Source organism: Thamnophis sirtalis, unplaced genomic scaffold (assembly GCF_051295495.1).
Source record: "Thamnophis sirtalis isolate CommonGarterSnake01/CBP01778 unplaced genomic scaffold, rThaSir2_p1.2 scaffold_3, whole genome shotgun sequence".
NCBI classification, from domain to species: Eukaryota; Metazoa; Chordata; class Lepidosauria; order Squamata; family Natricidae; genus Thamnophis; species Thamnophis sirtalis.
Window position 1 is genome coordinate 5,343,207 of NW_028261383.1, and position 12,692 is coordinate 5,355,898.

Genomic DNA, 12,692 nt, shown 5'->3' on the forward strand with positions numbered 1-12,692 from the left:
ATGGATGGAGTGGTACGCTTTATGTTTAATATTCAAGTAATCAACAAAGATCACCAGCTCCTAGACAATCTCACACTTGGGTACAACATCCATGACAACTATGTCAGCACCCTGGCTACTTCAGAAGCCTTGCTGGACATACTTTCTACTGGAGAAGCCAATGTTCCCAACTACAGCTGTGGAAGGAATGAAAATCTTTTGGCTCTTGTTGATGCAGCTAACAAGGACATCTCCATCCAGATGTCAACATTAGCTGGCACCTACAAAGTTCCACAGGTTTGTGTGTATGTTTATCTGGTAAAAGTGAGTGGGATGGAAGTGGGTGATCAGTAGCTCCAACTATAGCTTCTATATGGAAATCAAGAGCTGGTTTTCACCATGACCATTGTAGATGTCATGGTTGGGGACTGGGATCCACAGTGGGGTGAGGGAAGGGATCAAAGTGACCTTATCCTCTCATGATGCCATCTTCATAATTTTGAGTGACATTGCTGCAAATTTGTGAAGGTGAAGAGTGGCTCTGTGTTCAATAGACTCATAGTGACCACTAGCATTAATTAACTGTGATATTAAAAAGGCATATTAGTCAACAGATCAACATGTTTTTATCCTAATGTATTAATGATCAAATTCATGCAAAAAAGCTTGAACAGCAATAGAGCTCTTGGAGAGGACACTCTGCCCTGAATTATTTAAAAAGAATAACCCTGGAAAAAGTACAAAGAAGAGCAAAAAAGACAATAAGGGGTCTGGAGGCTAAACTGCATTATATACTAAATATGTTCAGTATAAAAAGGAGAAGACTAGGGATGATGTGTCAGTTGTCTTCCAATACTTGAGGGGCTGTCACAGAGAATAAGGGATTGATTTTGTTTCTCCATAGCACCTGAGGTCAGGGCTAGAAGTAACGGTTGTAAGTTCATGACAGAGAGATTCAGTCTAGCATTAAAGAGAAATTTTCTGACAATGAGAACAATTAATCCATGGACTGGCTTGCCTCACTTCCATTACTGGAAGTGTTAAAGAAGTGACAATTTATCTGGAATGGTAGAAGATCTTTTCCTTGATAAACAGATTAGACTGGAAAGTCTCAAGATCCCTTCCAACTCTATGATCCTGTGAGTTGATTCACTATTGCCTTTGTCTTGAACCATCCAATTACAAAATACATTGATCAGGGGAAACTAAAGTTTGCTGTCTTTATACATCTTAATGCAGAATTTGACATACTAAACAGATACATATTGTGGAGGAAACTGATTGTTCTTAAAATGGAACTCAAACTGTTGGCTTTGATCAAACTCTTTTCTACAAGCGCTTGTTTGAGAGTGCATGTTGGGCTCAATGGAGCCACAAGAAGAAGGATCAATAATTACCAAGAGGTGTAGAGAAGAGTGCATATTTGAACCATTGTTATTCTATCTACACATCTACAACTTTTTTATGCTAATGAATGAACCTGATCTACACATGCCTAAAGCCCACAATACCTAATGCAATGCCTTATAAACTAACAAGATAATTTTGTCATACTCATCATTTGGGTTGTGAAAGTTGTTAATAAGACTGGGATCCTACTGTCATAATAATTCAATAATTGTTAATAAATCAGTTTCAAAAGTTGTGGTCTTTAAAAATGTTATCATAGTCATAAATGGGTATCCGATGGTAAGCTAAAGAGAAAGTTGCACCTTTCTTTATCTAGGAGAAATTTTCTCTGAGACTGAATCTTGCATTTCTCATCATTATAGGAGCTCATTGAGGTCAAAGAGTGAGTGAAAGTACTTACATTAAAAATTCATAGTTATCCAGCTTCCTTATCCCCAATTATTAAAGTATATAAGGCCAAAGTTACCCCCATGTTCTTATATCAAGCCGATATTTGGGGTTTCAATAAGATATCACTAATAGAACAAACTTAATCAAAGCATCTGAGAAGTATCATGGAGGGGCATAAAAGGACTTCAGCTCCTGCTCTGAGAGATGAGTTGGGGATTTAGGTGATTTCTTCTTTCTCTAAAATCAGGGCACATCATTATTAGTACCAAATTAAAACTATGGAAAATGTCAGTCTCCCAATATTGTGCATGTTAGAACAGACACAATTTCAATGAAACACCTCTTTGATTATACAATTGACAAGTTATATTAGGTACTGTGGTCTCTGTATCTCTTGTACAACTGGAAAAAATAACAGTATTGCTGCATAATGAATTTGGAAGATGGAAGCAGAAAAAAATGAAGAAATCCTCAAAATTACATATAATAGAGATCTTTATTGGAATAAAAAAACATAGTAGCTATCTGCACATATGAGTCTAATTATAGTAAATTGTTGGGATAACACTGAAATATGATTTGCATTCTTTATTCTTTTTTTACTTCATTGGTTTCTTGTATTCCATTTTTAAATATAATCTTGTTAGTATGCTCTGTTTAAAATTTTAAACAATGGTGAATCTACAATCTAGTCTAATGTGTTCACTGGATCCAAGCTGGATTTATTAAAAGCTGATATTTTGAACTTGATCTGACCCCAAATATAACACAGCATTCTTCATTGCTTTCTCAGATCCAAGATAAAATGGCTTCAGAGGCTATGAGTGATAAAACTCAATTCCCTTTTTTCCACCGGATGCTTCCCCAAAAAAGGGATTGAGTTTCCAGCAATTGTCCAACTGCTCCTCCATTTCAGATGGATTCTGATTGGTCTTTTTATTTCAGATACAGAGAATGAAGAGAATTTCATGAGGACTTTTACTCCTATGCTTGTCAGGAATGGAATTTGTGTTGTTATCTCACAACAATTGTCACTGACTGGCCATACAGCACCCCTCAAGGATGCCCTCTCTAAGTGGAGAAAAGTCAATGTCTTTATTCACTTCATAGGATATGACTCCATTGCGGAAAAACTTCTTCCTTTCCATTTAACGCTTGAAAGTTTGCCAGGACCCATCAAAGAGAAAGTCTGGATCACCACAACTTTGGGAAAATATTCAATAAAACGGCATAGCTCTTTGAAATACATCCATAGTATTTGGAGCTTTGGTTTTCTTTCAAGGGAACGTGAAAACGATGGTGCCTTTGAACGCTATTTCTTTATAGATTCCCAGTTTGAAGAGCAGTCTTTTCACTGTTCTTTTTCAAAGCACAAATTTTCTGTCAAAGGCCGGAGAAGATGCACCCAAAAAGCACCACTGGAGACCCAAAGGAAAAAGAACAGTCTCCCATTCCGAAATAGTGACTATGTTTTCTTTACTGTTATAACTCTAGCACATGTCTTGAAAGCTGCATATTCCTCCAGATCCAGGAGAAGAATGAAGGAGGGTGAAGAGATGTTGGCGGCTCAAAGGCTGAAGCCATGGCAGGTATGGAGGACCTAGAAGAATTCATCAAACTTAGTTCCTTCCGAGAAGGAATCCCAAGAAGAAGGAAGGGAACCCTATCAATCTCCTTGTACTACAAAAGGCCAACTGATTTGCCAGTCTAATCCATCAGGGGACAATGTTCCAAAGAGCTGGCAACATATATATTTTGATATTAAACACTATTGCATTTAATATCAAACAGCCATGATGGCACAGTGGTTAGCATTGCAAGACATCTCACTGCTCACTGCCAGGAGTTCAGTTCTGACCAGCTCAAGGTTGACTCAGCCTTCCATCCTTCCAAGGTTGGTAAAATGAGGACCTAGATTGTTGAGGCAATATGCTGACTCTCTAAGCCACTAGGAAGCAGTATATATCTATTGTTATTGCTAATTTTCAAAGGATGCTTGCATTTTTAAATATATTCATTTCTTCGCAGGACAAATCTGCATGCCCAAAGGGGGGGGGGGGGTTGCTGTTGATCTCTACTCCCCCTCATATATGTATGGAAACTTGTTATTTTTAAAACAAGATCAAATTAGTTTTGTTTCAGAATTGTTATAAATATTGCATCAAAAAAAATCACAATTGCTATGCTATATTAATGACAGTATAATCATTAATAACATAATATAGTCTGAAGAACAGATGGCCAAGGGCTAATTATTATTCATAATTTCACATGAAAGATTTAAAAGATTGGATAATATTTGAGTACATTTTAGTAGATTTTTATCCACTTATTTATCATGCCACCCAGGCTTCACTTAACTTGGTTCCTAATCACCACATCATGAACTAATTTATTAATATTTTGCTGAAATCAACATTCCCATAATCTATTAAGGAATTGTATTGCAATGTGAGAATAATTCTTGTGATGGGGAGAAGAGATGTTGCTTAAGGGATAATCAGAGAAAAGGTGGGGAACCAGAAGCTGTGTAATGGGTAAAGAAAGAAACTCAGAAAGGATCCTCTCTAAGTTTTCAGGTTGAAAAAAAGAATTGGCGGAAGATTTGTACTTTCAGACTTGTATAATTCTCTCAGTAGCATTCCAATACAGTACAATTATGTAGTTCATATTATCGTGCTTCTTGTCAAGTCTACCTGGGAATAGATTAGCTTGGCAACCTTCATCTTGAAAAACCCATACATTCTTGTTTCCTAGAAGTTTCTGAATAATTTTGTTGTTATTCAATTTATTTGACAGCTGCTCTAGTATGATCCTTATACTTGAGGAAATGTATTACCATAATTATACAGGCAGTCCTGTTCTTGTTGTTAAGTGAGTTTTGACCCATTTTATGACTATTCTTGCCACAGTTGTGAAGTGAATCATTGAAATTGTTAAACATGGTTGTTAAGTAAATCTTCAAGGTGCTAATCGTTACTTATAAAGCCCTTCATGGCATCGGACCTGGGTACCTGAGAGACCGCCTCCTGCCAATTACCTCCCAAAGACCAATTCGATCGCACAGACTAGACCTTCTCCGGATCCCATCTGCCAGCCAATGTCGGCTGGCGACCCCCCGGGGGACAGCCTTCTCTGTTGCAGCTCCGGCCCTCTGGAATGAGCTCCCCATGGAGATCCGGACCCTTATGACCCTCCAGGCCCTCTGTAAAGCCACTAAGTCCTGGCTGTTCCAGCAGGCCGGGGGCTGTTGAAGTATCCAGCCCCACGGTAACTATGAATGTTGTTGTATTTTAAATTGTTGCCTGTCTTATTTATTCCCTTTCCCCTTTTTATTGTAAGCCGCCCAGAGTCCTCCGGGAGTGGGCGGCATACAAGACCAATAAACTATAACTATAACTATCTGGCTTTTCCATTGACTTTGTTTTGTCAAAAGAAGATGATGAGGTGATTCCAGGATACTGCAACCATCATAAATATGAAGCAGTTGCCAAGCATCCAAATTTTGATGACATGACCACGGGGATACTGCAATAGTCATAAGTATGGGAAATGGTCATACGTCACTTTTTTCAATCCCATTGTAACTTTGAACAGTCACTAAAGGAACTGTTGTAAGTCGAGGATTATCTGTATTTTGTCAAACTAGATGGCATTTTGAAAGTATATCACTGATAAACTTTGCTCAACCTTTTTTGTTCACTTATAAAGATAGTGGTAACACTTCTCCTAATTAAGCATATTTGCATTTTTAAAAACTGTAGAAGAAAGATACAAATGTGAAGAGGCCACATGAGATTTTTTTTAAAAAAGGTTTCTGCTTTTAAAATTCCTGGATGTGTCTTTTCCAGTTTCATCCATTCCTGAAGAATAACGAGTTTTGCAATCTTTCATGGGCAAAACTATACTTGGACCAAAATGGGGATGTCGTAGCTGATCTGGGACTCCTCAGCTTGTTGGTTTTCTCCAACAAGGATTCCATCCACAAGAAACTGGGGAGTTTTGAAAGACAGACACTTATTATCAACCAAGATGCTCTATCAGAGCTAAATTTGCTCAACAAGGTAGGTTAAAAATTGCTGTGTTTTCTCTTTTCTTCCCAAAGATTTGTGTTGCTAATAACATCTGGTTATATGGAATATAATCATGACTTATATGGAATATAGTCTTTCCAAGTGGGAAATAAACCTTGTATTGTCCAGATTGGGGAATGTGTCCCTGAATGAGCAGGTCCATTATCTATGATGTTTAAGTCTGGTCAGGTTTATCTAAGAAAACATCCAAGCTCAGATATCACCAAGAACCCCTCATTTCAACCCTGAGCTACCAATATTCTTCTTTATTGGTAGAGATCTCCATGACACTTTTTCACTGCACCTTGATAGAGCAATAGACCTTTCTAAGAAGGTCCAAAGATTTCAGTTCGCATGAAATCATAAAGACTCTTCTGATGTAAGATAATGGTCTGACCTAGCAAACTGAAGTGAAACAAGACTTTGATGCAAAGAAAAGCCCTTCCTTGTGAATCCATTCAGAGATTGTTCTCCCAACAGCCATCAACCAGTGGAGCAGCTTGCCTCAAAATTTGTAGGTACTCTGTCACTGGAGGCTTTCAAAAAGAGACCGGACATCTCTGAAATGGGTATAGACTCTTCTGCTTGAGCAGAGGGTTAGACTAGAAGACTTCCAAGATCCCTTCCAACTCTATTATACAAATCAGAGTTTACAGATTAAGAGTTGAAAGATACCTTATAGGTCATCTAGTCTAACCCTCCACTCAAACAGGAGATCCTACACCATTTCTGAGAAATGGCAGTTCAATCTCTTTTTGAAAGTCTCAAGTGATGGAGCTCCCACAATCGGCAAAGGCAAGCTGTTCCATTGGTTGATTGTTCTCACTGTCAGAAAGTTCCTCCTTATTTCTAGGTTAAATCTCTCCTTGGTCAGTTTCAATCCCTTATTCCTTGTCTGGTCTTCAGGTGTCTTGGACAATAGCTAGACCCCTTCCTCTCTGTGGCAGCCACTCAAATATTGGAAGACTGCTATCATGTCTCCCCTTGTCCTTCTCTTCACTAGGCTAGCCATGCCCAGTTCCTGCAACTGTTCTTCTTTTGTTTTAGTCTCCAGTCGCCTAATAATCTTGGTTGCTCTCCTCTGCCCTTTTTCTAGATTCTCAGCATTTTTTTTAATTGTGTGGTGACCAAAACTGGATGCAGTACTCTAGGTGTGATCTTTCTAGGACTTTATAGAATGATATTAGTATCTCATTTGATCCTGTATCCCTCTGTTAATGCAACTTAGGGTTGCATTGGCTTTTTTTGGCTGCCGCTGCACACTGCTGGCTCATATGCTATATTCTATGTTCTATCTTTCCATTTCTATTTTTTGCTTAGAGTTGTTTCTTGAAGGAAGGAAGGTAAGTTCAGGGAATGGACCACCAACTTCCCTTCCTCCCCTGTTTGCAAATTCTACTGGTCAGAAGTTTCTAAACCACAGTTTTAATCTAGTTTAATAAATCAAATAGCATAAAAAATAATAATTCTTTTAGAATTTTTTTTTGTAAAATTTAATATAATAAGGTCACCATACTTTAAAATCATAGATACGACATATAAAGAATGGAAGAATCCCTGTTAATGAAGACAATGAGTATGTAGCCACTGTTGCCATGTACTGCTGAAACCCCTCCAGACTTTATTTAGTAAAAGAAGTCTTTATTGCAATGAGTTATTCCAAAATTTCAAAAGGAGGAACTAAATAAAGAATCTGTCAGTAGTTGCATCTTCTACATCTATTTGGAATTAAGCAAAAAAATTATATTGAACTAACTGAAGCCCAGTGACTACTGGGCTAATGTTCATTTCTACATCTATTTTCTATAAATAATTAGTACTAACACATTTTCTTTGGTAATTCCTTATTTCTCTGCTTAGTCTATTCCACAGTCCAAATGTGTGGAAAATTGTCACCCTGGATTTGTCAAGCGAAAGCGAGAAGAAGAGCCAGTTTGCTGTTACGACTGTGTTCCTTGTCCAGAGGGGACCATCTCCACTCAGGAAGGTGGGTGACACCAAAGAAAATAACTGTCAAGTAGAAGTGGCTTAATCCAGAGCATTTTCATGAAAATGCAAGTTAAAAGAAATTAGAAGAAATATTAAAAGAAAAGTAGTATTGAAACACACTCTATATGGGCCTCTCATTAAGGACCACTGAAAAGATGTCACTAATCTATAAGGTAGTGTAGACAACTAAATATTCACCTCATTACACACATATTTACAATGTTCCTAAGGGTCATTTCAGATTATTTGGAAGACTATCTCAAAGATGCTTTTTCAAAAGGCAACTAGTCTTTCTTTGTGTTTCCTTAAAAAAACATTTTGTTTCTCATCCAAAAAGCTTCCTCAGTTCTGACTGAATGGTAAATGGAAGGATTTATGTTACTTGCAGTCATCTGGTCATTAGCATTCTTTCTAAGAGTCATTGAGGTCACTTGGAGGTTTATCTATTCCTGCAGGGTCACCAAAATATTGTAAAGAGGTGTGAAACCATGGAATTGCTGAAAGGACTGTGTTAGAGACCAGGGGTAGATGATAGCAATAGCAATAGCAGTTAGACTTATATACCGCTTCATAGGGCTTTCAGCCCTCTCTAAGCGGTTTACAGAGTCGGCATATTGCCCCCACAACCTGGGTCCTCATTTTACCCACCTCGGAAGGATGGAAGGCTGAGTCAACCCTGAGCCGGTGAGATTTGAACCGCCGAGCTGCAGAACTAGATGTTGTATCCCTCCCCCTCTTGTTGAAATAGGGCTGTTCAATTTTAATGTAGATGGCCTTTCTGGTCCCTCTTTCAAACCAGTGGTTTACTCTGTCCAGAATGTGGGCTTTGATGTCCTCAGAATAGTGACCTGTCTTCAAAAGAATGACTTTGAAAGACAAAGCCCATACCCATTCTCATTATAGAGGTGACCCTAAGGACAAGTGACCTCAAAGACTTGCAGAGAGAGTGCTTATAACCAGATCACTGCAAGGAATATAAATTATTCCATTCTTCATCATTCAGTCAGAACTGAAGATGCTTCTTGGATAAGAAACAAAACATCTTCAAGGAAAATGGTATAGGTTCTCCTCCTATGGTATAGGTTCTCCTGCTTGAGCAGGGAGCTGGACTAGAAGACCTCCAAGGTCCCTTCCTGCTAATTTTATTCCATAAAAAGTCCAATTGCCTTTTGAAAAAGCACCTTTGGACAACTGTGACCTGGATGACAGAGAATCCCCATAGACATTTGGAAGACTAGCTTTCTCTGCCAAGCAAATAAAGTTCACAAGATCAACATCTTTTAGGTTCAGTATATTAAAAAGTGCCTAGAACAAATGAAAATATACTTATTTATTTCAGTGGAAAATGCTGCTGGTATCAAGTGTTGTCTCAATAAGATATTCCCTAAAAGATAAAAGGATAGAATGTTAAAGAAATATTGCTTTTTTCTTTTCAGATATGGAAAAATGCACCAAGTGTCCTAATGATAAATATCCAAATGAGGACCGAATCCAATGTATCCCCAAAGTTATCTCCTTCTTGTCTTATGAAGAATATCTGGGCATCATCCTGGTCTCCTTTGCCCTAGTCTTGTTCCTAACCACAGGCCTTGTTTTAATCATATTCATAAAATACCTAGAAACTCCCATTGTCAAAGCCAACAATCGGGACCTGTCTTATATCCTCCTGGTCTCCCTCCAGTTTTGCTTCTTGTCTTCTTTTCTCTTTATTGGTCAACCAAGCAGAACCACTTGCCTTCTCCGACAAATGTTTTTCAGCATCATATTCTCAATTGCCATTTCTTCTCTCTTGGCCAAAACGATTACTGTAGTGCTGGCTTTCTTGGCCACAAAACCAGGAAACCGAGTGAACAGATGGTTGGGGAAGAGCTTGGCCAACTCCATCATCATTTCTTGTTCTGCTGTCCAAATTATCATCTGCTCCATCTGGCTTGGAGTTTCTCCTCCATTCCCTGACTTTGACTTCCTTTCCCAAACTGAAGCAATCATCTTGCAATGCAATGAAGGCACTGATGTCATGTTCTACATCACCCTTAGCTATATGGGCTTCCTGGCTGCCATCTGCTTCACAGTTGCATTCCTGGCCAGGAATCTCCCTGGGGGTTTCAACGAAGCCAAACTGATCACCTTCAGCATGCTAGTCTTCTGCAGTGTCTGGGTGACTTTTGTTCCAACCTACTTGAGTACCAAAGGGAAATACATGGTGGCTGTGGAGGTGTTCTCCATATTGTCCTCCAGTGCTGGGCTGCTGGGCTGTATCTTCATCCCGAAGTGCTATATTATCATTCTGAGGCCAGACCTGAATACCAAGGAGCAGCTTACAACAAGAAAAAATGTCAACTTGTGAAATTGAGCAATTCCCATGCTCAACATTTTCCAAGATAACCTAGGAAAAGATCAAAGCTGTTCTCCATCCATAAGTTATTTCAATGATTTTGCTTGAAATAATTAAAGGGTAGCTGGAGGATTCATGATTATCAATAATAGAATTCTATGATTCTATGAAGTTAGTGTTATGAGACAAAGAAATTCTTGGAATAGTAAGAAGGTTTTAACAAAATAGAAATATGGAAGGATTGCATACCTTGACAAACTCAATTGTTGGTACTTTTTGTTAAAACTGCTAAGGCTATGCAATTGTTTCTTTTAATTTACACAATAACTCTTTCTTGATGATAATAGCAGAAGATTAGTGGGGAAGTAACTTGAGGCTTGATAATTATGAATATTCATGATCTATTAAGTATCCATATATATCATTATCATTTTGTCCTCCTTTTCTGAAATGTATCAATATGAGTGCATCCTGTTGTATGTAGGATTTTCTCCCACTATTTTGGGGAGTGAAATTCCTCCAATGTCCACTGAATAAATAATTACTGCAATATTATTTTGGGTGCTGCATTTGATTGTCCAGAAACTGATGTCTGCAGTAGGATTCACAGTCTTCAAACTGTAATCAAGGACAACAGCTGGGGTGCCTGTATAGGGTGAGTGTCATGAGATTGCTCCCATGATCCTTCCTGCTGTCAAATCAAGGCATCATTTAGGGTGGTGTCGTAAGGCAATAATCTATGTCTAAAACTCTATTTTCTTTAGGGAGGTTTGTTGAATGTATTTTGACTCTCTAGGCAGCTTACAGAGTCAGCATACTAGTCCCAACAATCTACATTCTTGTTTTACCAACTTTGAAAAGATGGAGGGTTGAGTCAACCTTGAGCCAGTGAGGATCAAATTTCTAGTTCTGTGGGCAGAGTTTGCCTGTAATGTTGCATTCTAACCATGGCATCACCAGGGTTCTGTATATTATTGTCATGTTGGTCTCCCAGGGCATGGCTGCTGAGCCAAGGTGGCACAGTGGTTAAATGCAGCACTGCAGGCTACTGCTAGATCAGCAGGTCAGCGGTTCAAATCTCACCGGCTCAGGGTTGACTCAGCCTTCCATCCTTCCGAGGTGGGTAAAATGAGGACCCAGATTGTTGGGGGCAATATGCTGACTCTCTGTAAACCGCTTAGAGAGGCCTGAAAGGCCTATGAAGCGGTATATAAGTCTACTGCTATTGCTATTGTAAGTCTATTTTCATCCCTAAATGTTACTGTCAGCATTCCAAATACCATGAAGAATTAAATCAGAGTCGAAGGCAAAACTATGCTTAAAGTTCCAATTTAATAAGGCAGGCATGTTGGCATCATGCTGTGGGATTCCAACTCTGGAAGTTACATCAGAATCCCACCCAGTTAAAAGTTCATGATCTTGTCTCCACACCCACAATCCATTACATGGTCCAATCTTCTTCTTCCACGCTGGCATCCATGCCCAGCTTCTTCCAGTCAGGTGTACTGGTGCGGAGACAAAGGATGACCTTGCTTCTAGTAAAGAATGAAAAACAATACATTCCACAATCCTACTCATTCTATTCCCCCCTCCCATCAACTACACTTAAAGAAACAGCATAATGAAATAAGAGAAAGTGGGGCAGCCCAAAATTCTAAAAGGAATATAAATGCAGGCCTGACAGTTACATTATTTTACTAAGGGTAGCTCTGAACACCATGGAAAATCTAATAATAAAAATAAATCAGAAAATCTTACTCTTCTGAATTCATTTTCATTTTTAAAGTCATAATTTAAGGTATTTAATTCAATGTATATCAAGGAACATAAAATGCCCTTGATATTCCATAGTATGGGGGTATTACATACAAATCTGCAGAGAAAACACTTTATTGGTTTATTTTCCTTTTCTAAATCATCTCACACTTTACTGAGTTGTCTTAATCAGCCTTGCACTGATTCAATAATACCGAAAAGGTAAAAGGGAAAGAAGGCAGGCTGAGTTCATGTACTTTCTGGGAACATAGAAATGTTGCTCTATAAAAGTAACCATATCAAATGAACTCTGTCTCTGCCTCAAGTAGCTTGCACTGTGTGCTCTTTGGAAGATCCAGCCTGAATTTGAACCACAACTTCCTTTTAATGATATGCACAACAAAATGTCAAACAAAGCCAGGGTTTGTGTGCCACGTTTTCTGTTTTTCAAAGAGGAGCTTGCAAAAGAATCATCTAAAGTTGGTCCAAGCATCTAAGGATCATGAGTGAAATTCATACATAGAGATCAAGAGCCAAGGTGGCGCAGTGGTTAAATGCAGCACTGCAGGCTACTGCTAGATCAGCAGTTCAGCGGTTCAAATCTCACCGGCTCAGGGTTGACTCAGCCTTCCATCCTTCCGAGGTGGGTAAAATGAGGACCCAGATTGTTGAGGGCAATATGCCGACTCTCTGTAAACCGCTTAGAGAGGGCTGAAAGCCCTATGAAGCGGTATATAAGTCTACTGCTATTGCTATTGCTA

The 12,692-nt window shown here is 38.8% G+C and overlaps 1 protein-coding gene across 1 annotated transcript; it reads left to right on the forward strand.

The window, feature by feature from the left end:
- Positions 1–10,650, forward strand: LOC148047058 (vomeronasal type-2 receptor 26-like). The gene is made up of 6 exons (XM_087707712.1): positions 1–276; positions 1,752–1,771; positions 3,305–3,368; positions 5,631–5,843; positions 7,713–7,839; positions 9,278–10,650. The coding sequence occupies exons 1-6, from the start codon at positions 1–3 to the stop codon at positions 10,186–10,188; spliced, it is 1,611 nt and encodes a 536-aa protein (XP_087563838.1). The 3' UTR covers positions 10,189–10,650.
- The last annotated feature ends 2,042 nt before the right edge of the window (positions 10,651–12,692 follow it).